The sequence below is a fragment of the Agelaius phoeniceus genome, chromosome 22 (genome assembly GCF_051311805.1).
Source record: "Agelaius phoeniceus isolate bAgePho1 chromosome 22, bAgePho1.hap1, whole genome shotgun sequence".
NCBI classification, from domain to species: domain Eukaryota; kingdom Metazoa; phylum Chordata; class Aves; order Passeriformes; family Icteridae; genus Agelaius; species Agelaius phoeniceus.
The window spans coordinates 6,188,354-6,214,494 of NC_135286.1; the positions used below are offsets into that span (position 1 = coordinate 6,188,354).

Sequence of the window (26,141 nt, forward strand, 5' to 3'; positions counted from 1 at the left end):
CGGGGAGAAAATATTCCATGAGCGCATCAAGCGCTCAGCGTCCCCCCAGGGCCCCGGGGGCGAAGCACGGCGGGGCAGGAGAGGCAGAGGGACAGGAGGGCACAAAGGCGCTGCCCACGGGCTGCCCCTTTAACATGGAGGAGCCGGGGCAGAACTACCGCTCCCAGCGGCCAGCGCCGCCCGCCCTGCCCTGCCCGGGCTCCGCACGCCGGGGGCTGTAGTTCCCCCGCAGCCCCGGCTTTGTGGGCAGGGGACGTGGGGAGGCACCAAGGGAGAAGCGCCCCAAAATTGTGTTTGTGTTGGTGGAGGGTGAGGAGGCGCCGCCGTGCAGCTGGCGCTCGGTGCCCCCGGTGCGGTTCTGGGGCAGGAGGGGAATCAGCGCTTTTGGGGGCTGGGGGGGACCGGGCTGGGGGCACTTAGGGTGTCCCAGCTTGGGGGGCTCGGTGTGCACCAGCTGGGAGTGCCAAGGCTGGGGGGGATCGGGGTGCTCAGGCTGGGGGGCTCAGGATGCCTACGCTGGGGGGGGCTCGGACGGGGAGCAATCGGGGTGCCCAGGCTTGGGGGTGCTCAGGGTGCACAGGCTGGGAGGCTTGGGGTGTCCAGGTTGCCCAGCCGGGGGGGCTCAGGGTGTCCCGGCTTGGAGGGGCTCGCTGTGCACAAGCTGGGAGTGACAAGGCTGGGGGGGGGTCGGGGGCTGTGGGATGTCCAGGGGGGACTCGGGCGCTCCAGGATGTCCAGGCTGCGGGGTGCAGAGCGTTCAGGATGCCCGGAGTAGGGGGGAAATCAGGGAGCCCAGGCTGGGGGTGCTCAGCCACATCCCCGCCAGCCCGGCGAGCGCCGGTGGCGGTGCCAGCGGCAGCGCGGGGCTGAAGGCGGGGCTGTGCCCGCACCCCGGCCGGGCAGGGGCCACGCTGGGAGGGCGCTGCGGGCTGACCCCAGCCTGGGCAGTGTGGCAGGGTCGGGGCACAGCCCGGGCACGTCCCGGCCGGCTCGGGTTCGGTCCGGTCCATCCCGATCCGATCCGTCCCGTCCCTTCCCGGTCCCTCCCGCCCCGTCCCGGCGGCGCTGGAGCGGCCTCGCTTTCCCGTGGTGCAGCGCGGCCGCGGCCCCGCCGCGCCGCCATGTTGTCGGAGTGAGCGGCCGGGGAGAGGCAGCGGCGAGCGGCCGGGGGGGGCCCGGCATCCGTCTGCATCCGAGCGCTCCGCCCGTGAGTACCGGCCCGGGGCCGGCCCCGCCGCGCCGCGGACCCCCGCGGACCCGCCGGTGGGCGCATATTGGCGGGGGGAGCGGGAGGAGAGGCCCCAGGCCGCCCCGAAGGCGAGCGGCGGCGGGGGCGCTGCGCCGGCGCTCCCGCCCGGCTCCCTGTCGGGGCCGCGGCCTGGGCCCATTGTTAGCGGGGAGGGGGCGCGGGGGGACCCCCGGGCCCCGAGCGCGGCCCCGCGGGCGCTCCGGTAACGGGGACGGGGGTTATTGTTGGGGGGGCGCGGGCCCATCCCAGCCCTCAGCCGCCTTGGCCCGGGCCCGGCCCGCCGGGGGCTGCCCCTCGGTCTGTGGGGCTCCCCCTTCTCCTGGGGAGGGTCTGCCCTTGCTCCTGGACGGGTTTGAGCCCGGGGGGGGCTCCCCCTTGTCCCGGGCGTTCAATCCCGGGAGCCTCTGTCGCTCCGGCCGAGGCCCCGCTTTGTTGCCCCCAGGGCTCCGGGGGTGGTTGGGTTCCTTTCCCCCCGATTTTGGGGGGGTTTCGGCGGCTCTGGGGGTCCCTGGAAGGGGAGAGGGTCGGGGCTGGCAGAGGGAGGGAGGGAAAAAGCAGACAATCCTTTCCGATGTGCTGGGTGACCCTGGGGGTTTTGTGTTTGTGTGGGGTTTTTCTCCCCCCTTGTTTTTATCTCGTGCTCACATAACGACAGCCTCGGCCCTTGTGAGCTGCAAAGTTGGAATTTTAAGAGCCTCTCGGCCCAACCTGAGAAATGCTCTGATTATTTTTGTTGTTGTTATTGTTGTTGTTTGCTTTGGTCAATGTTTAATAACTTTGTTCGGAGCAGAGATTTTATTAGGCAGATCATGAGTAAGGAATTTCCTTTATTAAGAGGGATGGAGGTGGGGGAAAGGGGGACCGTGGGTCCTTTTGTGTTTCAATGCTGGTTTTGGGAATCCGATGGGTCAGGAATTCAGTGCTGCGGCTCCCCAGGTTTTCACGAAAACACAGGGATAACGTTAAAAGTTCTGCTAGGCCACACAGCTCTCAAACAATGGCTCTGCTTTCATTTCCAGTGGAACTTTCCAAAAAAAACCCACCCAACCCAAACTCCTCCGCTTTGGGGTTGAACTTTTTTGGAACGATCGTTTTACATCGTGTTAATTTTGTAATAATCTGTGATTTTGAGGGTAATAGGGAACCAGAGCCGGGAGGATCTGGCTGTGGAGCCGGGCTCTGTGTGGATTAAAGCTCCTTTATTCAGTGTTGTCACCAGCGGTACTTCAAACTCGCAGGGAGATTCCTCCGAAGTTTTTTGTTGTTTGTGGAACGTCCCATAATCTGCAGTGTTCTGCCTGCGGTGACAACACGGAGCAAGCAGCTCGTTTCCCCACCGCGTTTTCACGCAGGGAAGAGCAGAGCCGCCTGCCCCGAGCGCGGTGGAGCAGCGTGGAAGCCTTTGTTTGCAAAGCCGGGGTTTCACCTGGGAAAAGTTGATCCTCTGTGTTCAGGAAGAGTTTGGGAATGCGAGAGGCTCTGGAGGCCCCGAGCAGCTGCGGCTTTGCAGTGCCTGTGTAGGTGACTGCCCGTGTTCCCGGCGCTCCGGGAGCTTTGAATGACAGGATTCAGCTGTCCCGCTGCTGCCTCGATCGCGGCATTCCCATAAAAACACGGCTTGGAACTAAACTTGAACTACCCACAATGCTCCCTTCCCCTTTGCTCCCTTGCAAAATGTCGCCTTTGCCAAGTTTTCCGCTCGTGTTTGGAGCAGCCCAGAGAGGAAGCGCCTGGGAGCAGCCTCTCCTTAATCCATTGACTGAGATTTTCTGGACCCTCTTGATTTTTATAACACCTTTGTTAACTCAGAAATTAATTAGTGGCTGGAGCCTTTTGAAGAAGCAAAGACTGTGGCAGTGCAACTTTGTACCTTGTTCCTCACTGGAAATGGGCTTGTCACAATCTATAGATACTGGGAATTTTTTGGTGGGGATTCATAGTGTCTTCCTTTGTTTGTTTTTTTTTTACAGTCTGCCCTGAGATAACTTGTAACTTCCTTTCAAGGGGCGGCTCAGATTTCATTGCTGCAGCTAATACCCACCTCAGTTTGATGATAAATGAATTTCTTACCATTAATTACTTAATTTTTCGTTCTTTTTGCATGGAGGAGCTTGAGTGCTTCATGTGATGTTACTGATGGATTTTGATATTGTTTGCTAAAGGGAAGTTAAGAGGAAAATCCCATTAAACTGAATTGTAGTCTCAAAATCAGTCAAGATTTAGTCATATCGTATTTTCAGTGTTTTTTCAAGTATGTGGGGAAGGTGGTGATTTCCAGACTCTTTGAAAGCTGGAGGAGTGAGTCCTGTTGGATGTCCCTGGTATTTAAGTTGTGAGTGTATAAAAAGCCCTGCAGAGTGGCCCTGGGGGCTGTGTGTGTGCAGCACCGAATTATGTTGGAGGTGCAGTTAAAACAACCTGATCTCTGCAGTTTTCAGAGTCATTTTCCTCTCAGCATTAACCCCATGCTCGACTCGTGGGGCAAACCTGACAAAGTTGGATCAAAGACAGGACTCAGATTTTTTATTTTGGTCTCCCCACCGTTAGTAAATTGTTCTTGGAAGTTGTGTGTAGTAGAGTGTTGTTCAGGGCTACTACGAGGAGCAGGGAGGGAACAGAGCTGCCTTTCAGGCCCTCGGAGGCGCTGGCAGGAGCAGGGCCAAGCTCTGCAGCCACCAAGGTACAGCAGTGGAACATCCTGGGGCTGCTCTGCCAGAGCTTCTCAGGGCTCCACCGCCCCAGTTTCATCCTCAGAACTCTGTGGGGCTGCATTTAGGTACCTCAGGTGATAAACTGTTGATCTTTTAAATGAAGATTAATTCAGACTATCCCATGCCTTTAAAAATGAATTTGGCTTGTTGTGTGAGCATTACATAATGGGGGGAAAACACTTTGCTGTTCACACCTGTAGTGTCTTTATTGCTCTGATAGTCCTGCCTTAAAATAACAAACAAACTTCTGTGGTTTTGTGCTGCTGGAATGTTATCAAAATATTTGGGGAAAAGGAAGTTAGTGAGTTGCTGTCAGCTTAACGTGCAGATTTTCGTCCTGCTCACAGATCATTTAGATGCATGTAAAACATTTGAGTTATTTAATTTATTGGGGTATTTTACTGGGGTGGTCAGTGCTCTGGGCACTGAAAGCCTTTTGGAGTTGTCCAAATTTCCCCCAGTGCCATCCACAGCAGGACCAGCAGTGCTGGCTGTGCTGCTCTGGAAAGTTCTGCTGAGATCCCAGGTTTGCTGTTCTTTCTCTAGGGAATTGCAAAAAGCATGTCCATGGGTTTTACTGCCTCCTGAGCACACTCCTGAGTTAGCAGGGAGGGCACACGCGGTGTTTGGGCTCCGTGAGCTGTACGAGCAGAAATCTGGGATTTTAAGTTTGCATTGAAAAACAAAAACCAAACAAAAACCAAACCAAACTGTTGCTTTGCTGCTTTGCATGACTGAGGGAATCCTTTGGGATACAGGGGGCCTTGAGTGTTATATGGATGGGGGACCAGGCCCCTTTTGCCTGGTGTAAATGGACACAGCAGGTTCTGGTGTCACTGCCTTCCATGGGTTTTTGGGGGGCTTTTCCCCAGCAGTTTTCCAGTCATGTGTTGTCCCTGGCAGAAATTGCCATTGTGCTGCTGCTCCATGGGCATCCTGTGCCTCCTGCTAAGCCCGTGCTGCGCAGAAAGTGGGATCCCTGTGGGTTTTTGTTTGGGATCCCTGTGGGTTTTCGTTGGGATCCCTGTGGGTTTTTGTTTGGGATCCCTGTGGGTTTTTGTTTGGGATCCCTGTGGGTTTTTGTTTGGGATCCCTGTGGGTTTTTGTTTGGGATCCCTGTGGGTTTTTGTTTGGGATCCCTGTGGGTTTTTGTTTGGGATCCCTGTGGGTTTTTGTTTGGGATCCCTGTGGGTTTTTGTTTGGGATCCCTGTGGGTTTTTGTTTGGGATCCCTGTGGGTTTTTGTTTGGGATCCCCGTGGGTTTTCGGGCGGGATCCCCGTGGGTTTTCGGGCGGGATCCCCGTGGGTTTTCGGCGGGATCCCCGTGGGTTTTTGGTGCGATCCCCGTGGGTTTTTGACGTGAGCCCTGTGGGTTTTCGGTGGGATCTCTGTGTGTTTTCAGTGGGATCTGTGGGTTTCTGGTGGGATCCCTGTGGGTTTTCGGTGGGATCTCTGTGTGTTTTCAGTGGGATCTGTGGATTTCTGGTGGGATCTCTGTGGGTTTTCGGTGGGATTTCTGTGCATTTTCAGTGGGATCTCTGTGCATTTTCAGTGCTGTTCTGGCTGCTGGGTTCACAGAGTGAGTGAGTGTTGGAGGAGTCACTTTTGCCACAGCGATGTTCCCCTGCCAGTCACAAGATGGGTGTGTTATTTAATGCTCAAAGCTGCAGCTGGGAGGATTTCATGTCTCTTTCCCCTCTCTTTCCCCCATGTGCCCCTGCAGGTGTTGGTGGAATGAGCGTAGCGTGCGTTTTGAAGAGAAAAGCAGTTCTGTGGCAGGACTCGTTCAGCCCCCACCTGAAGCAGCACGCTCAAGACACAGCCAACCCCACCATGCCTGTGGTACTGACATCTGGCACAGGCTCGCAGGCTCAGCCACAGCCAGCTGCAAACCAGGCCCTTGCAGCAGGGACACACTCCAGCCCCGTGCCCGGATCCATAGGAGTGGCGGGGCGCTCCCAGGACGACGCCATGGTGGATTATTTCTTCCAGAGGCAGCACGGGGAGCAGCTCGGGGGAGGAGGCAGCGGCGGCGGCGGCTACAACAACAGCAAACACCGCTGGCCCACCGGGGACAACATCCATGCAGAGCATCAGGTAGAAAACCACTCCCAGCTTTCCCAACTCAGCCTGCAGCCTTCTCAGAGATGCTTTTCGTGGTGCTCTTCTAAAGCTGGAGCTGGTTCTGGTGGAGTGGCCACAGTGGTGCTGTTTGTTTTCTCTTTTCAGGGTGGCGGTGCCCTGGTAGCTCTGAGTTGAAAGGTTTCTGCTCTTGAGGATGTTGAAATCCCAAATCCCAATCCACTCCCTGTCACAGTTGAATGCATGTTTACAAAATTCATCACTCCCTTTATTGATTTTTTTTTTCTGATGTGTGAACCAGCATAGCCGTGACTGCTGCTGCTGCTGCTGCTTTTCAAATCTGTTGCTGTAGTTAAATAATTCTTATGTAATGGTATTACAAAACTGCCAATGCATGTAGGTTGGGCTTTTACCATTCCCAATATTGGAAAACACAGGAGTGGAAGTTGCTGGTGGTATGTTTGACTGGGTTTCTTTGCTTAGGGGTTGGGTTTTTATGGTTATCATGTACAGAGGAAGGTGGTGATGAGGAGTGTGGCTGAACTGAGAAGAGCAGCTTTAAGAGTGTCATCAAGCAGTGGTTTTAGGACCTTCTTAGGGCCACTCAGTCTCTAGAGGGGTGGTGGGCCAGGCTGTGTGCTGGTGCTGTTTACTAGAAGTCCTTTCAGCAGTTGCATTGTCACTCGTGCTGCAGTTAAATGAGTGGCTGACTCACTCCACTCTGTCTGTGACCTGTAGCTCACTCATCAAAGACACACGAGTGCTTCCTCTCCGAGGCAGCAGAACCCAAGTGTAAGCACATTTTAAAGCAGAATGATCCCCACAAATATTGCCAGGGCAGCAGACACAAAGCTTTTGCAACCTCTGTGAACATCTCTTGCCTCCAGTTTCTGGAATCAAAGCGGCCAAGCCCTGGCTCCTCTGCTGTGCCTCCCCAGGGGATGTGTTGCCAACCAGAGCATTTAAAAGCAAACATTGCAGGGAATTTTGCAGCCTCACCGAAGGCAGTGTGTACATCAACAAAGAAATAAACCCAAGTGCCCTGTTAATTTGCTCTGGAAGAAAAATCACATAAAATACTGCAATATGAGCTAAAGAGCTAGAAAAATGTTGTTATTCCTTTATGGAGAAATGTAGTATTTGGGTATCAATTCAGAAGAAATAACTTCATTGAAACAGATGTAATTTTTCTGTTTATTTTCCAAGTTTTCAGTCACTAACTGTAAAACTTTCTTCAAGAGACATCAGTGCCAGAGATCTTTAAGTTTTAAGTTCTGAAGGAAACCATAAGCAAGAATTTCTTCCTGCAAACTTGTAGGTTTTTCAAATCAAAGCAGCCACGGAGTCTTGGGGTGGAGATGCCTGGGCAGGGCCTGCTATTGTTTGGGCATTTTGTGGCAAAATGACTTCATGAATTAAAATGATGTCATAAATTCTCAGTCCTCTTTTCCTCCAGCTCACACTTTCATCCTCCTTTTACTGCAAATCCCTGAAAGGAAAGACAACAAAACTCTCTGGAGATAAGGGGGGTGGGGACAGGGCACTCCAAGCTCGCAGTCATTAAAAACTCTGCTGGTATTTGAACTTTTATTTATTTAATAATGGAAAGACTTAAACTTTCACTCAAACAACAGAATCCTGCCTGTTCCAGAGGCTTGTCCTGTTGTCAGCAGAAGTGTTGCTCAGCTTGATTTTCTTCAGTAACTTGTGGAATGGAATGATCCTAATAAATAACCACTTAATGAAAGGAAAGCTCATTAACTTATGCTAGTTTAAATGAACTTTTCAAATCCAGTTTCTGTTGTGAGAGTGGACAGTGGTGAGAAGGTTGTGTGGACAGAGGATGGAGCTCACAGATGATTCTGTGTGATGCTCTCAGTTTCCTCTGTGAGCTGAGGCTCAGGAAATACCCACCAGGCCAGAATTAACGTTGGGGTTTTTATCTGCTCTGCTTCCTGCTGCTTTTACACTCTGATAAATGGGCTACAGCTGTAGTTCCAGTGTTTTTGCATTCAGTGCTCATCTCCAAGCAATCTTTGTGTCTAATTTCTTCCAGGTCAGCTCTGAGGTGGGGCACTAACCCTGTTCTCCTCAGTCTTGTTTGATATTGGTGCTCCAGTGATTGATGGGCACTTTTATCAGAGTTTGCTGCTCCATCCCTCTTTTTCCATGGTTCTCTGCTTGCCTCAGGGTTTTGCTCCTGGGAAGCAGAATGCAGGATATGTGTAATCCTAGCACTGCCATTCTTCTTGACTTCTTGGCCACCTCCACATCTGCTGCTTAAATTATAAATTCCTTGGAGCAAGGACTAATCTTATGCATGCAGAATGATTTAATTCAGTTTGGGTTTAGCTGGGGTAGAATTGAATTTGGCCTGCAAGAACAGAAGTGGCAGGAAGTGCTGGGACATGCAGGGAGGTAGGGAATCATTAGGGATGTCTCCTGACTCTCTTTCTTATGGATGCACTTTTATTGCTGTACTTTTCATTTTAGACTTTCAGAGATGGTTTAGGGAGGGCCCAACCTTGAAGACTGGTTAGGAAACTCAGTAGCTAAAAGATAATGGGAAGTCAGAAAAAAAATAATTATAGGCTAATATAGGTTAATGTCTGCCTGGAGCTTGGGAGGTTGTGATTAAAGGTAGAAGGATTTTAATTGTTGAATCCCAGATTCTTGTTGTTGCGTGTGTAGACTGATGTATGTCTGTTGGTGATAACACTGCAGTGGCTTTTACCAAATGATGACATTTCATGGTGGCATTAAACAGCCAGGAGTGCTCTGAGTCACACCTGAGCTGCAGTCCCCTGACTTCCCATGGGTTTCATTGTGCTGTTCTCCTGGAAGCTCTGGGAATTGGGCTGAGAGTGGCTTTAGCAGGGATGGTTCAAGGAAAAGTTCCTCCCAAGGAAGGGAGGACAGAAGCTCCTTCCTGGTGGTGTGCTCTCCTTGTGAGCAGCAGGAAAATGCTGTGTCTGTTTGTGTTTTGCTTAGAAACTTTTTTTTCCTGTTGCATTTTGCCCTTCTCTGGAAGGTGTGTTTGGGGCCAGGTTTTTATATAAAATGAAACAATTAAAGATGCCCCTGTCATTTCACAAATGTAGGTGTCAAAGCTTCACCATCCACACAAAAACTTCTGCTGATAATGTCTTCTTTGTCCCTGCAGACACTCAAGTGATGCTGGGGTCAGCCTTTTGATTTCCTAACTTGGTCTCTCGAGCAAAATCTCAGCTGTTTGCAGCTCCAGATCCTTAATCACCAAACTTCTATGGAAGACACTGACCTGCAGTTTTTTCTCTTTTTATCCACAGAAAGCAGTAGGGTGAGGCTGAGGTTCAGGGTCCCCAGTAATTTTAATATTGGAGTGAGCAGGTTTGGGCTGTCTGCTGCCTGGTTGGTGTTGGGCAGTGTTACCCTGGCTGCAGGAGAGTGTTTAGTGTTTGTTTGTGGGCTGTTTATCCTGCCAAACCACGGGCAGGGATCAGGACATCACGTAGGGAGGCACAGGATGGCTCCAGGTGAGGAATGGCCTGGCTTGGGTCTGCCTTGGTTATGAAAGGTTGCACAGATCTCCTGACAAACCCAAACAGCCTCTGCTGCTCCTGGGGCAGTGCAAAGACACTCGGGATATTCAGCTGGGACAAGTTATCAACACTGAGCAGGTTTTTAGGAAAATTGGCTGGGTTTTCTTGGCTGGGGTCTCCTGTGGCTGGTGTGTGTGTGAGTGCCTGAACTGGAGTGAAGGGAGAGTTCTGTGGTGTGTCCCTCTGGAATTGCAGTCACTGGAATTGCACTCGGGTAGTGTGGGAGTTGCTTGGTAGAAGCAAATGATTTTAGGCATTTGCTTTCTCTCAGAGCATGTTTAATTAATAATTGGAGACAATAGAACTCTGCAGGGATGGTCTTGTTGAATGTGGGGAATTTTTCACATGGAGTTGGTGAAGAATAGTCAGCACAACAGGGCTGGGACTGGGCTTTCTGCTCAGTTTTGCCTTTTGGCAGTGTGACCATGTGAGTTCTTCACTGGGAGCTGGATTCAAGCGGAGGCAGGAGGTAATTCTGGTAATTCTGCCCTCGTGGGGCACAGCTCCTCCAGCCAGGCCCCTTCCTGTCCTGGGAGCAGCTGGATCTGAGCACGTTTGCCAATGCTGGGTGCTGCTGGCAGGCACTGTGGCCAGAGCTTGTCTGAAATTCGTGGCAAGAGCCTCTAAAAAGGTCCTGGAAGCAAAGGCAGCCCTGGTGTTTGTTCTTCCAAAGGGAAATCCTGGCTAAGTGATGCTTTACTCTTAGGACAGAGATTTTGCCCTATCCCTGGATGTGTCCAAGGCCAGGTTGGAGCAACCTGGGACAGTGAAAGGTGTCCCTGCCCATGGCAGGGGTGGAATGAGCTGGGATTTGGGGTCTCTTCCAACCAAACATTCCATGATTTCTGATGTGCCTGTGGATATGTGCTCCACATAATGGGATGTGTTGTCTGTACTGGGGTTGTCAGCATGGAGTGAGTCCCTTGTCACACAAACCATGTGACAGCACCTGTGGCTCAGCCCTTGAAGGTGGTTTCTGCTCTGTGTTTCATTAAACCTGTTGAGTTTTCATGGGAACTTCCTTGTGTCCCAGTGAAGTGCTCAGGGCTTTCCTTTCCCTGACACTGAAAGGGCTGTGCTAATTTGATACCCAGGTAATTTGAAACACAATTCCTTGCTGAAATGAAATGTCTGGTTTGGCTGATCTCTTTCACAGAGATTTCTCCATAGTGGAGGGGTAGCTTGGGAGGGGAACTGGAACATTTAATTTGGTTTTCTGCTTTGTGTTGCTCCCTGAAAATTTCTCCTGAGGTAGAAGGGGCATGAGTAGATTGGCTTAGTTGGATATTTCAGGTTGGAAAATCCTTGTGATATGCTGGGGACAGAAAACACTCTGAAACATTCAGAAAGATACTCTGAGACTCTGCTTCTTCCAAATCCATGGATTTTACTGTTCCTGATGGGCAGCTACAGATAAGATTGTCCAGCTGGGCTTGCCCAAGTGTGTGCTGGTGTTGGGATTTCTCTGTGGGTGTTGCTGTTCTGCTCTGCTTCCTTGTCATGGTGCTCACTCAGGAGGAGCAAAACCACTTTCACATTACTGAATTTGCAAATTCAGTGCTTCCAGAAGACTTCAGGTATTTCAGTGGGTATCTTGTTTAAATGTGCTTTGAAAAGAGGTTTATTACAGAACTTGTCCTGCTTGTTTTCTCCTCCCCTCTCCCCAGCTTTGCTCTCCCCTTAGCAGCTCATTTGTGGTTTGCTGAGTTGCTGTGACCTCCTTGTGCTTCTGCAGAGCAGGTTGTGATCCTGGGAGCATTTTTGCAGATGGGTGAAACTTTACAGTGGATCTGAGCCCCACAGTCCCTCCCCAGCCACCCCAAATCCATCCCCAGTCGCCTGTTCCTCGTGAACTGCCACAAATTCCAGCTGCTGATCAGAAATCTCCATGAAGAGCTGTTGCAGGGCATTGTCTCTGGCCTGCCTGGCTCAGAGAACTCCCTCCCTCTTAGGTGTATCAGGGATGATTTCCAGGCTGTTTTCCCTGAGTGCTGATGTCAGGCTGAACAAACACTCCTTTGTGCTGCTGCCATGTGATGCTGCTCCCTCCCGGCAAGGAGCTGCTCTCAGCTCTCCTGTTACTCCTGCCTTTGTTAGGGATAACTTCTGTTCCAGGGCAGTTGTTTTTATTGGGAACATCTGGCTTTGCTTCTTGCCTGGTTCAGACTTTCATTCTGGGGTGAAACTCGACTGTTGCTAAACCTCAGTGAGTCCCTGTCAGGGTGGTGTGAGGCCACTCTCATCTCTTCTGACAGAGGTGCAGTTAAACACTGCTGCATCCCTTCTCCATCCACATCTTTCCCCCTCTGAATTTAAACCTGGGAAGGTCAGAGTGGGGCTGGGGGTAAAAGGAGAAGCCCCCCGAGGTCAGATCTTAGCATGGCCCAAGCTCTTGCACAGACCCATGGCTCCAGGCACATCCCTGGGGTGCAGAAGATGCTTTTCCCAAGGGATTGCCAGCTCCAGCAGGACAAAACTAAGGTTGTTTCTTCCCTAATCCAGTATTTTTGAATCCTGCACCCCAATATGTGCCTGAGACATGGCAGGGTAACCTAAATTCCACATTAATGAAGCGCTTCCCTGGGTGGATAAAATGGGAGGAAAAACATAATTAGCTAAGGAAGGAGAGCCCCTCTGCAAGGCTGCCTTTGCTGCAGTTATTTCTGGCCCCTGAATCATTAATCAGCCTGGCCCCATGCCAGGGAAGGCATTAGCCAATCTGCAATTTCAATGGCTTTTTGCTTCCAGTGCTAATGGTAGTAGCAATTCTAACCATGAATCCTTTACTACAAAAATAGTAGTTAAACCACCTAATCCTGTCTAATACTTGTGACTTCACATTCTTTCTTTACCCACTATTGTTATGGGAGAAGGCTAAAAATAGGGCAGTAATCAGTTGATGGAACAAGGTATTTTAACCCTGCCTCTGGTTGTCAGTGCAGACCTGTTGAGGAGTGTGTGATACTTTCCTTGCTGGCAGCTGGGGAATGCATTTCCCCTCTCCTGGATGCTATAAATTGTCTGACTGCACTCAGATCTGGCATCTTTTTTAAATAACCTCCTCTGTGAGCTGTTCAAACTCAAGCAGCCTCCCCCAGCTGAAGGAGGATTTGTTTCCATCTGTAATTTGTAAACCTTTAGTTCACTTAAAGAGTTTTAACAATCGTGGGTATATAAATCAAAGTATTCAGCTGTAGCTTTTGGTTTTCTCCTCTCCATTCTAAGGATGTTTCTTGGTTTTGGTTTTCTCCTTTCCATTCTAAGGATGTTTCTTGGTTTTGGTTTTCTCCTCTCCATTCTAAGGATGTTTCTTGGTTTTGGTTTTCTCCTCTCCATTCTAAGGATGTTTCTTGGTTTTGATGATTTTTGTTCTTCCTGTCTCAGTTCTGGTGTTCTTGTAGTAATGTTGCCTTTTTTTTTTTGAAGGATGTTTTACTAAAGAAGTGTTTGGTTGGAGTTTTTTGTTGTTTATTTTTTTAATTGCAAATTGAGCAAGACTTAAAATATAGAGGCTAAATGGATGGAAATATTACATTCCCACTTGCAGAGTGCATAGGAGTTAAAAATAAATATCCAAGCAATAATCACACTCTGAAGGTGCTCTGGGTAAGCACCTGGCATGTACAAATAGGGAGAACTTGGGATCTCATCTTGTTTTCTCACAAACAAAACAAATGCTGTTGGATCTTGCAGGTTGGAAAGAGACTGGAGCAGCCTGGGACAGTGGGAGGAGTTCCTGCCCATGGCAGGGGTGGAGTGAGAGGGGCTTTAAGGTCCTTTCCAGCCCAAATGAGTCTGGAATTGTGGGATCTTAGGGCTGAGAAATCAGGACATTTGTCTCTGCAGAGAAATACAACAATGACACAACTCCCCACATTTCTCTGCAGCAGTGGAGGAGCAGAACAAGAGAGATCCCCCAGCAGAGCTGAAATCCTGGGAGGCTCCTCAGGCCCTGCAGGAGCTCAGGCAGCAGCAGGAGAGTCCTCCCCACCATTTGTGGTGCCAGCACCCATCCCTGGCCAGGCCTTTGTGTGCCAGGGTGGCAGAGAGGAGCTGAGGCCAGAATTCCTTGTGGAAGGGTCTGTGGGATTCCCTGGGGTTGGTTTGCAGGGCTGAGGGCAGCACTGGGCCCTGTAATTGAGTGCAGATCAAAGGAAGATTGAAATGATCCATTTGCATGTTCCAGCTTCAGGAGTTCCTGGCCAGGAGGGGAACTGGGGGAACAAATGTTCCAGTTGAGGGAGGGAAGGTGGATCCTGGGCTGAGGGAGGGCTGGGAGCAGGGAATGGGGCCAGGTGAGGAGCAGGGGGTGGCAATGGGAACCTGGAGAGCTGGGGCTGGCAGAGGTTTGCTTTGTGAAATAGAAACAGATCATATAAACCCTCTTCAGTCACTGCCATCCCCAGTAAATACAGGTATTTACTCTGTTTAATGTTCAACATTTAAATAAAAATCATAAATCCAGCTTCACAGTGCACTTTTAGAGACACTTTAGATCATCACTAGAATATTTCTTAGCTCAAATATTTCTTAGCAAATATTTTTTAGATTCTTTTTCTCCAAAGAAATTTCTAATTAGTTTTCTGGGTTTTTTTTTCCCTCTTGTATGCCAGATTGTTTTATTTCTTTGTTTAATTCCACTTGCCTTTTGCTTCCTGTGAAACATCTCTTGGATAAGGAGAAAGAAAAAGAATCCTTTGGGGTTGAGAGTGAAATTTAGCCTTGGATAGTTTGGCTGCCTGTCTGCCCAGGTGAATGTAAATTCTACATAAATGAGGATTCCTTAATATATAAAAACTGGTGTACAATCCCCTGGGATACCTGAAATGTGATACAGCCCTGCACTTGGAATTTGTATGTAAAGGTCATTTTAGCAACCATATTTGCTTAATATAAGGTGCAATATTAACACACACTGTTGACATTAATATTTACCTAAAATTACAATTCACATGCTTTGCTGGTCGCTCTCAGGGCATGAAAACCCCCCTTGGATTATTCTAGAATAAAAAATACAGTCCTGGAAATCTGCAAGGTAAATTCCCTGTTGTTTTCATGCTAATTTGTTGGGTCTTCAGCTCGTGTTTAGTAATCAGAAGGACAGTTTGGGGCCCTGGCTGCTGTTAATTGACCTGAGTGCAGAATCCCTTTTGACAAGTGCCATTCCCCGGGGCCTGCCTTTGCTGGGCTCCAATGAGCTGCACTTTGCAGCCCCAGCAGTGCCCTGGCTCCTGGGCTCTGGGGCTGCTGCAGCTTTGGGATCCTGGCATTCTGTGCTTTCCTGGCATCTCAGGGGCTTTGGTTCAGAAGGGACCTTGAATCCCATCCCACCCCTGCCATGGCAGGGCCACCTCCCACTGTGCCAGGTGCTGCCAGCCCCAATGCCCAGCCTGGCCTTGGGCACTGCCAGGGCTCCAGGGGCAGCCACAGCTGCTCTGGGCACCCTGGCAGAGCCCAAACCTCTCGAACCAGGCCTTGCCAGGCTCCAAACCCCTGTGGCAAATGGCACTGGGGGCACCTGGAACCATGCAGGAAATCATTCTTTCCTTGCCTTTCTCCATTTGCTGCAATGGTTTCTGGTGCTGGTTTCCATCCTGGATTGAGGAATGGGAATGCCAGAGTGGTTTGGGTGGGAAGGGATCTTCAATGCCAGCTCATTGCAGCCCAGGGCCACCTCCCACTGTGCCAGGTGCTGCCAGCCCCAATGTCCAGCCTGGCCTTGGGCACTGCCAGGGCTCCAGGGGCAGCCCCAGCTGCTCTGGCAATTCCAGCCCAGCCCCTGCCCACCCTGCCAGGGAACAATTCCCAATTGCCAAGATCCCATCCAGCCCTGCCCTCTGCCACTGGCAGCCATTCCCTGCCTCCTGGCCCTCCATCCTTGGCCCCAGTCCCTCTGCAGCTCTCCTGGAGCCCCTTCAGGCCCTGCAAGGGCTCTGAGCTCTCCCTGGAGCCTTCTCCTCTCCAGGGGAGCACCCCCAGCTCTCCCAGCCTGGCTCCAGAGGGGCTCCAGCCCTGGAAGGTCTTTATGACCCCTTTGCTGTGTTGCAGTTTTTTACCCCAGGGGACACCAGGGCCTGTTTGGGGTGCAGAGCTGGAGCAGGAGGGGCTCAGTCCCTGTCCCTGTGTGGGGTTGTTCCTCCACTCTCTCCAGGCTGTTCCAGACCTGTGGATCTTTGGTGATGTCTGTGATGAGCATCTCAGTCTTTGCTCTTCTACACGAGATAACTTGGAGAACTTAAATCTGTGATGGGGTGTGTTCAAGGGGCTTGGAGATGGGGAAAAGTGTCTGCCTGGGTTTGTGGGGTGCTGGGCTGAGCAGCAGGTCCCAGCACACAGAGCATCCCCACCTGCTGGAATTGTGCTTGGTGCCTGTCTGGTGCAGCTCCATCCATTCAGAAATGTTCCAGACATGGACAGGGGCTGGTGTCTGGGTAGCTTTGGGACAAGGAAAACATTTGCTTCTGAGTTGTTGTCACTGAGTTTTGCGATGCTGAGGCTGTCTAATCGTATTTAAAAGGAAAGAAAGCGCAGTTGTCCTGTGTGAGGTGGCTGCCTGACATGAGTGAGCTGCTCGAGGGGCTGGAAAATCCCCGTGGATGTGTTTGGTTCAGAGCTGCTGAGAGAGGCTCCTCTGCAGTGTGTGAGGTGTGAAGTGGCCATTGACCATGGGACAGATGGGTTTGGGCTGTTGCACTGTGCAGTACAGGAGAGCTGGAAGCATTTTGTGCTTTTTGTCCTCCTGGAGCAGGATTGGGTGTCTGCTGTTGGACTTGTGCAAGGCCCCTGGAGCACCTGTGCAAGGCCAAGGGGGTTGGGAGCAGGGTGAAATGCAGGGTCCTGCCCTGGGTCACCACAGCCCCCAGCAGCTCTAGGCTGGGACAGAGCCTGGAAAGCTGGGAAAGGCCCTGGGGGTGCTGGTGACAGTCTGAACACGGACCCAGGTGTGCCAGAGGCCGCTGCCACCCGGGTGTGTGTCAGCAGCAGCAGGGTGACCAGCAGGAGCAGGGCAGTGACTGTCCCTGTGCTGCCACTGCTGGGGCACCTCGTGACAGGAGAGACCCTGAGGGGCTGCAGAGTGTCCAGGGAAGGGCTGGAGCCCCAAGAGGGGCTGAGGGAGCTGGGCAGGGGCTCAGCCTGGAGCAAAGGAGGCTCAGGGGGCCCTTGTGGCTCTGCACAGCTCCTGCCAGGAGGGCACAGCCGGGAACAGGGCCAGGAGCAGAGGGAACGGCCTCAGGCTGGGCCAGGGCAGGCTCAGGGTGGGCACTGCAGGAATTTCCCCATGCAAAGGGGGCTCAGGCCTTGGCAGGGGCTGCCCAGGGAGGTTTGCAGTGCCCAGCCCTGGGGGTGCCCAAGGAAGGGCTCAGATTGTGGCACTGAGTGCTCTGGGCTGGGGACAAGGTGGGCATTGGGCACAGCTGGGACTCCATGGTCCTGCAGACCTCAGTGATCTGGGAGAATGAATGAGGTCTGGAGGTCTGCCAGAGAGGAATCTGCAGTGAGGAATCCAGCTGTGCCTCAGGGATGTGCAGTGAGGAATCCAGCTGTGCCTGTTGGGTGTGCAATGGGAATCCAGCTGTGCCTGTTGGGTGTGCACTGGGAATCCAGCTGTGTCTGGGTGTGCAGTGGGAATCCAGCTGTGTCTGATGGGTGTGCAGTGGGAATCCAGCTGTGCCTGTTGGGTGTGCACTGGGAATCCAGCTGTGCCTGTTGGGTGTGCAATGGGAATCCAGCTGTGCCTGTTGGGTGTGCACTGGGAATCCAGCTGTGTCTGGGTGTGCAGTGGGAATCCAGCTGTGCCTGTTGGGTGTGCAGTGGGAATCCAGCTGTGCCTCAGGGATGTGCAGTGAGGAATCCAGCTGTGTCTGGGTGTGCAATGGGAATCCAGCTGTGTCTGTTGGGTGTGCAATGGGAATCCAGCTGTGTCTGATCTGTGTGCACTGGGAATCCAGCTGTGTCTGGGTGTGCAGTGGGAATCCAGCTGTGTCTTTGCCCCTTGTTTTTCAGCAGAGAGGTGGAACTGGTGCAGAGCAGGGGCTGAGTTCCCCCCAGGCTCAGGAGGTGCAGTGATCCCCTGGTTTTGCTCCAGTTTCTCAGCGTGGCTGGTGGTGAATCCCACTTTGGGATTTGTGCTCCCAGGGGCAGGCAGGGAAGGGTTTCTGAGTCAGTGCAGTGGCTGGAGCTGGAGTGTGTTACAGTGACACACATTCTGTGTTAGTGTGTGGAAATCCTTCTTGAATGAGATTTCCATAACTCCTGGGTGCATCCACACGTTCATGGTGAGGGGAGGGATGTTCTTGTGCAATGAACTCCCTGCAGAACGTGGTGCTCGTGTCCAGAGCCCTCATTTTGTGAAGTGGGGTTCCATGGGGTGTGTGAGCAGAAGGGAGGAGTTCCCTCATCCCCAGGAAGGCAGCAGCTCCTGTGGGGATGTGCACCCTGCATCCCCTCCCAGAGGCACAGCCTGCCTGCAGCAGCCTGGGTGCTGCTGGCTGAGAGCAGAGGGACTCAGGTTTGCTTGGATCTCTTCCCAAGGGTTTGGGACTCCAGCTGCCCTCTCCTTGTGTGATTCCTGATTCCTGAAGTGTGTGGAGCTCACCTCTCCCTCCCAGGATGTCACATCAGCTTCAGGTGTCAGGGCATTGCTGCCTCGTGCAGCCGATTGATCCTGGCGTTGTCTTCTGGATTTCTTTCAAATCTCTGCTTCAGTGGTGAGCCACATTTTCTGGTAATCAAATCTCATCAGCATCAATGTTCATCTGCAGAGAAGTTCTGTCTCTGTGGACCTCCTTGTTTCTTGTGTTTACACCAGCCTGGCTCTGCTCTGTGCTCCTCAGAGCTCAGGGATCAGAACAAGAACAGATCCTGATGAGGTGGAAGATCAACTCTATTGTTTGATGGCCATTCCAGAGGAATCCCTGACTGATGGAATGCAGAGGTGTTGGTAGTCATGGCCTTGCCTTTGTGTTCTGCTGTTTCAGACACTTTGTTCTTGAAGGAGCCCTGTGATATTTGTGTGCAGTGAGGTGAAAATGTGTTGCTGTTGAACATTACAGGCACTAAGAAATGGGAAAAGGATCCTTTGGGTGCAGTCTTTGAAAATCAAATAAATAGATCTAATGATCAATGAAGGTAAAGAAAGTGTGTGAGTGAAAGAGCTGGAGAATTGCTGTTTATGGACACTTTGAATGCAGAGTGGCCAAAATCAGGCACAAAGACCTGAATCAGAAAATGCTTTTATCCATATTTGTTAAGATTCTTGAAAGAGAGATGATAAGGGATGTGAAATATCTGTGAATGAATAATTTCTTCGTTTCCTCACATCTGGTAGCTGATAGAGGAGGCAATTTTTATTTTCTGCTTTTCATCATGGCTGGGGTAAGGGATCCTGGGGAGGGGATGGGGACAGCCTGTTTGTTCTGTGGCATTGTCTGGGAGCCACCAAGTCATCTGCAGGGCTGGAGCACCTCTGCTCTGAGGAGAGGCTGAGAACTGGAAAAGAGAAGGTTTGGGGTGATCTCACTGTGGCTTTCCAGTGCCTGCAGAGAAAAATGGAGAAGGGACTATTGACACTAACCTGGGGTGGCAGGGGGACGTGGCTTCAAAGTGACAGAGAATAGGTTTAAATTCAATGTATGGGAGAACTTATCCCCTGGCAGGGTAGGGAGGGGCTGGGGCAGAATTCCCAGAGCAGCTGTGGCAGTGCCCAAGGCCAGGCTGGACAGGGCTTGGAGCACCCTGGGACAGTGGGAGGTGTCCCTGCCATGGCAGGGGTGGCACTGAGTGGGCTCTAATGTCCCTTCCTACCCAAACCATTCCATGTTGACCAAAGCAAGTAAAAATATCACTTAATATCCTTTTGGATTTTGCTGGCAATGTAGTGATTGGATCTTTGAGCAGCTTTGTTTTGAGGTTCCCCCAGCTCAGCACCCAGCCCTGGGAGATACTTTGGTTGTTTTGGGGAAGCTGCTGGGCACACTGAGCAGCCTTTGTGTGGCTTCTGTGGTTTGCTGGGACATCACTTCAGCAGCTGTGAGTTCACATCACCTTCTGAATCTCTCTGTGCAACTTCTCCATTCCTCAGATGTCTGATGGAAACAATAATTTGCTCTCTGCCAGCTTTTGTGGTTTGGCACATCTGGAGGTTGCAGCACTTTCATGAGTTCAGCTCGAAGTGCTCCACAGAAGAGTTTGGTCCCAGTGACGTTTCTGTGGCACCAGGGAGCTGAGCTGTGGCAGCTGCAGGGCAGGGGTGGAGCTGGCAGGGGAGGGAAGCCCCTGTGGCTGCAGTTTTGGAAGGGTTTCCCTTGGTGTCGGTGGCCCATGTGACAAATGTCACTGCAAAAGGTGGCAAGGCTGAGGCAGAACTGAAAATAACTGAGGTACAGTAACAAGAGATGTTAAACCTGATTTTTAAACTGGGATTCTGAGTGAGTGACCCCTGAGGATTTGCAAATGATGTAAATAACTAATAAATAATTCACTAATATACCACTTATCTTCTGCAAAGTGTGATGGCCACAGAATAGAAGAATTTAGACTGGAGGGGATTTCTAGAGGTTAATGTGGTGCTTTCTTCTGGCTGATTCTTAGATGAGATCTCCAGAATATTCTCTTAGGTGAAATCTCCAGAATATTGTCATAGATGAGACCTACAGAATATTATCTTAGAATAGAAATAAAACATAATCCCAAGGTCTTGGTCCTGCTGGAAGTGGTGCTGCAGTATCAGAAGTCATGGTTAAGGTCAGTGATGGTGGTGTAACATTCCAGTGCTGGTCACTGGTGAGCATCTGAACAATTTTTGGGATTTTTTTGTCCTGTAACTCACCCAGCAGGTATTGCTGAGCTCCTTGCTCAGCCTGGCAGGGCTCTGTGCAGAGCCAGGACTAAACCTGTGTGTAAACCTGCAGCATGCTGCAAGGATCAGTGTGGGCATTGCTCATTTAAAAACTTTATAAACTCCTTTTTAAAAGCTTAATAAACTCCTCCCTGCTGAGCAGAGAGGTGCCTCAGCCCTCTGGGCTGCAGGGAGTGTGTAAACACAGAGTAGGAGGGGAGTTTGTGCTGCTGTGCAGGGTGTTGGTGGCTGCTGGGACCCTGGACTGGGGCAGGGGAGGGCAGTGCTCCAGGCCCAGCACGTGGCTCAGCTGCTGGGCTTTGGCCTCGAGTCCAGAGTTGGACTCTGGGGGTTTCTTCTTGAATTTGCTTCCTCCTCTCTGCTCAGCAGCTGAGATTTGAGAATGAGAAGCAGGAGAAGGATTTTTCTGCAGTTACAACATTTCCAGTCCATGGCAGGCACTGATCCCTGCTCTGGGCCAGGGACAGCAGCCAGGGCACGGCTGGGGCTGGGCCAGGGCAGCTCAGGCTGGAGCTCAGGGCAAGGCTCTTCCCCCAGAGGGTGCTGGGCACTGCCCAGGCTGCCCAGGGAATGGGCACGGCCCCGAGGCTGCCAGAGCTCCAGGGATGCCCAGGCTGGGCTTGCTGGGGTCCAGGAGCTGGATCCGTGATCCCTGTGGATATTCCAGCCCAGGATGGGATTGTTGGGGGGTCACTGAGCTGGATCAGTGATCCCTGTGGATATTCCAGCCCAGGATGGGATTGTTGGGGGGTTCAGGAGCTGGATCAGTGATCCCTGTGGATATTCCAGCCCAGGATGCCCAGGGTGGGATTGTTGGGGGGCTCAGGAGCTGGATCAGTGATCCCTGTGGATATTCCAGCTCAGGATGGGATTGTTGGGGGTCCAGGAGCTGGATCAGTGATCCCTGTGGATATTCCAGCCCAGGATGGGATTGTTGGGGGGTCAGGAGCTGGATCAGTGATCCCTGTGGATATTCCAGCCCAGGATGGGATTGTTGGGGGGTTCAGGAGCTGGATCAGTGATCCCTGTGGATATTCCAGCCCAGGGTGGGATTGTTGGGGGTTCAGGAGCTGGATCAGTGATCCCTGTGGATATTCCAGCCCAGGATGCCCAGGGTGGGATTGTTGGGGGGTCTGTGCAGGAACAGGAGCTGGACTTGGATCATCCTTGTGGATCTGTTCTGTGCTTCTGTCAGTTTATTTATCCAATAGTTTCAAGTTTATGCTTTATTTTTCTGTTCTAAATGACTCAGTTTTCATCAAATCAAAGTGTTGGTTTTTCTGCTTTGTGTCAGTGTAACCTGAATGTAAATTTGCCAGGTTTATACAGGAGATTTTCCTTGATTCCCACCTGAAATGCTGCTGGCTCCTCAAGCCTTGAGTCCCTCACCTGAAACCACTGTGAAATATGAGCAGAAACACTTGTGTTAAGGCTTTGTGTGTCTTAAAAGTAATTGCTGGTTGTTCCTTTCCTGTGCATGTATAAATCTAACACACAGAAATAAATCTGTGTGTAATAATACATGTGTGTGTATAATAATGAAAGTATATAATGTTGTAACTGCTGGGAGCGTTAAAGGTAAGTCATCCTCTGGAGCTGCATAACCTTGTTACAGGCTCTCAGTCTGGAGCAGAAAAATGGCTCTAAACTGTGATTATAATAAAAATAGCAGCAAAGAAAAGCATTTCCTCATGGCCTTTTCTCTCCTCTGTGGATAGGTGCGTTCCATGGATGAACTGAACCACGATTTCCAAGCGCTGGCTCTGGAGGGACGGGCTATGGGAGAGGTAAGTGAGAGGCCTGGAGAAAAAAATCTGTGTTTTGGGAGGGGCAAGAGATGAACTAGCAGCTTTTGAGGCTGCTGGGATGAGTGTGATGCTGAGGGTTCTCTGCTCTGCCTGTGAGGTGTGTCTGTGTGTGTGCCTGTGTGTGCCTGTGTGTGCCTGTGTGTGTCTGTGTGTGCGCCTGTGTGTGTCTGTGTGTGTGTCTGTGTGTGTGTCTGTGTGTGTGTCTGTGTGTGTGTCTGTGTGTGTGCCTGTGTGTGTGCCTGTGTGTGTGTGTGTGTGCCTGTGTGTGCCTGTGTGTGTGCCTGTGTGTGTGCCTGTGTGTGTGCCTGTGTGTGTGCCTGTGTGTGTGCCTGTGTGTGTGCCTGTGTGTGTGCCTGTGTGTGTGTGTGTGTGCCTGTGTGTGTCTGTGCGTGGTGTGTCTGTGTGTGTCTGTGTGTGTCTGTGTGTGCTTGTGTGTCTGTGTGTGTGCCTGTGTGTGCCTGTGTGTGTCTGTGTGTGCGCCTGTGTGCGCCTGTGTGCGCCTGTGTGCGCCTGTGTGCGCCTGTGTGTGCCTGTGTGTGTCTGTGTGTGTGCCTGTGTGTGCCTGTGTGTCTGTGTGTGTGCCTGTGTGTGTCTGTGTGTGTCTGTGCGTGGTGTGCCTGTGTGTGTGCCTGTGTGTGTGCCTGTGTGTGTGCCTGTGTGTGTGCCTGTGTGTGTGCCTGTGTGTGTCTGTGTGTGCCTGTGTGTGTCTGTGTGTGTCTGTGTGTGCCTGTGTGTGTGCCTGTGTGTGTCTGTGTGTGTCTGTGCGTGGTGTGTCTGTGTGTGTGCCTGTGTGTGTGCCTGTGTGTGTGCCTGTGTGTGTGCCTGTGTGTGTGCCTGTGTGTGTGCCTGTGTGTGTCTGTGTGTGCCTGTGTGTGCCTGTGTGTGCCTGTGTGCGTGGTGTGTCTGTGTGTGTGTCTGTGTGTGTGTCTGTGTGTCTGTGTGTGTGTCTGTGGGTGTGTCTGTGTGCGTGGTGTGTCTGTGTGTGTGCCTGTGTGTGCCTGTGTGTGCCTGTGTGTGCCTGTGTGTGTCTGTGTGTGTCTGTGTGTGTGTCTGTGTGTGCCTGTGTGTGCCTGTGTGTGTCTGTGTGCGTGGTTTATCCAACTCCAAACCCGCCAGGCCCCAAACCTGCCTGACCCCGAACCTGCCAGGCCCCGAACCCGCCAGGCCCCGAACCCGCCAGGCCCTGAACCTGCCAGGCCCCAAACCTGCCAGGCTGGAATCCATCTCAGAGGGAGGAACAGTTAAACTTCCACCTGTTGGCTCATCCAGCAGGAGAGCGTGGCTGCACAACAACAGCTCCCAATCCAGCTGGGAACAGGTGTCCCAAGCCTTGGAGCAGGTTTATTTTGGGATTCACTGAGCTCAGACCTCGTTGGGCTGTGGGGCATTGTCTGCTGCTCTGTTTCCAGTCCTGGCCACCTTTTTTTGGCTCTTGCAGAAAGGCCAGGGCTGTGTTTAGGGTTTGCAGTAACTGGGCAGGGTGAGCCAGGGCTGCAGGAGGAATGAGAGCAGGGCACAGATAATGGCCCTGCAGCTGGAACTTCCCAGATCCCCCAGCCAGAGTTAATTTGATCTGTCACAGCAGCAAGGAGGTGGCACATTTAGGGGGAAATGCCCACTGGTTTTCTTGGAAAAAAGAGAATTTATCTGGTTTTGGAGTGACCTGAAAGAACAGCTTGTTCCTGTAGGTTCCTGGAAGTTGGATGGAAAGACTTCTTTGCCTTGCCTGGTTCCTTCTGCCTTTAGTGAGTCCCTTGTGGAAGGACAGAGGAGAAAATCATGTCTGGTAGGAGGATGGTCATGTGTGGCAGCTCAGATTGATGCGAGTCTGATGCTCCTCTCAAGCTCAGACCAGTTTATTTCCATGTTTAATCCATCCTGTCTGTTACCCAGTGCATGAGCCAGGTGTGAAAAATAAAAACCCCTGGAACCCTGAAGTAGCTGTTGTGGAGAAAAAGAGCAAACCAGGACTGTGGTGTGGTGGGATTTATAGGGAGGTGCCCTCTCTCAGGTCAAAGACCTCCTTCCTTCCTTCCCCTGTTTCTTCCTCCATCCCTGCTTTCCATCCCTGCCTTCTTTCTCTTCCCCCTTTCCTTCTTTCTCTCCCCCTTTCCTTCTTTCTCTCCCCCTTTCCTTCTCTCCTTTTTCTTCTGTGGAAAACCATAATCCAGGGTTGGATTTTGATGTGACTTGAGAGGAAAATCCATTTCTCCAGGTTGGATGAATCTACCCCAAGACTATTGACTAAGAGGAGGTGAAAATGATTTTCAAAGGAGCAAACCTGACATTAAAAACCTGCCTGAAGCTGCTGCACAGCAGCTGCTGTGCTCCATGTGCAGCTTGCCTGTGGAATGCTGGGGGTGGGAATGTTCTCAGAGATGAGTTTGTGACACCTCATTTGGGCAGGAGGTTCATTCCCAGAGAGAGAGAGAGAGCCCAGGCTGCCTGGGAGCAGGTTCACAGTGAGCACAGCACTCGTCTGCTTGTCAGGACACAAGGTCACCGAGCTGGAACGCCTGAAGGAATTCCTAAAAATGCTGACTTCTCTTACCTTTTGGTTTATTTAGGCATTTCTGAGGGTTTGGGTTTGTGTTTTGGAGCTTTGCCTCCCAGTGATGACTCATTTTTTCCCCCTTCTTGTAACTGTGATGCAGAAAGTTTTGGCAGTGGCATCCTTTTGTCACTGGGCTTTTGCACATGCTGGAATGAGCGGGTTTTTCTGGGAAAGGTGGCATCTCACCCTTCTCTTTCAGCTAAACCACTGTTTCTTGTCTCTTGGGGCTTTTCTCCCTCAGTCTCACAGTTTCCATTCTTTACCCATGGAATTTTCTCTGTATCTCTCCAAGGCTGATTTCAGGAGATCCCACAGGATCTGTTTTGGCTTTCAGGACCATGGTCCTCACCTGGGTTTTGTGCAGTTTAGATGCCTTAGAAACCAGAACGTGGTTTCTACCCCTTCTGCTCCTGGAATGAGGAGACTTGGGGAGAAAGGCAGATATAAATTGATAGTGGAGAAAGGTGAGGAAGACCATTTCTGCATTTAATGTTAGATTTCTTTTATCTTCTGGTTTCCTTGCTCCTTGTTAAGCACCGTCATAATTTCAGTGATGGAAGGAGTTAGTGCAAACATCAGAGCAGTTTGTTAAAGAGCACTGTCAAACAGTTAAATCTCTTATCTATCCTGCTCTCAAAATGTAGATAATGCTTGGAGATCAACAGATATCCTTATCTGGGAGCATTAAGAATAATTTAAAAGCACCCACAACTTCCTTCTCTCTTGGGGCTGTTTCCATCCTCAGACTCCCAGCCTCACATTCCCCAATTTCCAGCGAGTGGAAGTGCAATATTTTCTCAAGCAGGGATTGAAAATGGTCCCAGAGCCCCCTTTTCTCCACTCTGAACTGTGAAAGCTTTGTGCTGTTGGTAGTGACTGGTCAGTAATGTTAAAGCAGCTCTGGGGCAGGGGATGTTGTGCCTCTGTTCCAGCAGCTGCTCCAGGCTGTTCTCTGGGATGAAGAACTCACCTTGGAGCTTTGTCTGGCAGCTCCATGTGGGATTTTGGTGCTGTGGCTCAGCCCAGCACATCTGGCCATTGATCCCACAGCCCTGCCCCTTATCTTTGCCTTAACACAAGCCCTGCAAGTTCCCTTTGTCCCCCAGCCTCAGGATGGGCAGCTGCATGTCTGCTTTTCCTCGCTGAAATCCCTTGGGTTTCATTATCCCTTTGCAGCAGGAAATATGGGTGCAGTGTCTCTGGGGACAGTGGGCAGCACAGAGGGGCTCTCAGGTGCAGCTGGGTTTGTCCCCAACCCTCCCAGGCGTTTGGGACCTTGGATTTGGAGTAGGTTGTGC

The 26,141-nt window shown here is 51.4% G+C and overlaps 1 protein-coding gene across 7 annotated transcripts in view; it reads left to right on the forward strand.

Moving 5' to 3' along the window:
- Positions 1-1,060: 1,060 nt before the first annotated feature.
- The window catches only part of PUM1 (pumilio RNA binding family member 1), a 95,520-nt gene continuing 70,439 nt past the window's right edge, over positions 1,061-26,141 (forward strand). For 6 of the 7 annotated variants that reach the window (XM_054648096.2, XM_054648098.2, XM_054648097.2 and 3 more), the window contains exons 1-3: positions 1,061-1,207; positions 5,684-6,057; positions 22,200-22,268. In XM_054648096.2, the coding sequence (XP_054504071.1) occupies positions 5,695-6,057; positions 22,200-22,268 (432 nt within the window). In that variant the 5' untranslated portion in view covers positions 1,061-1,207; positions 5,684-5,694. Of the gene's footprint in view, positions 1,264-5,683; positions 6,058-22,199; positions 22,269-26,141 lie in introns of all 7 variants that reach the window. The other variant, XM_077189446.1, reaches the window with a different exon arrangement.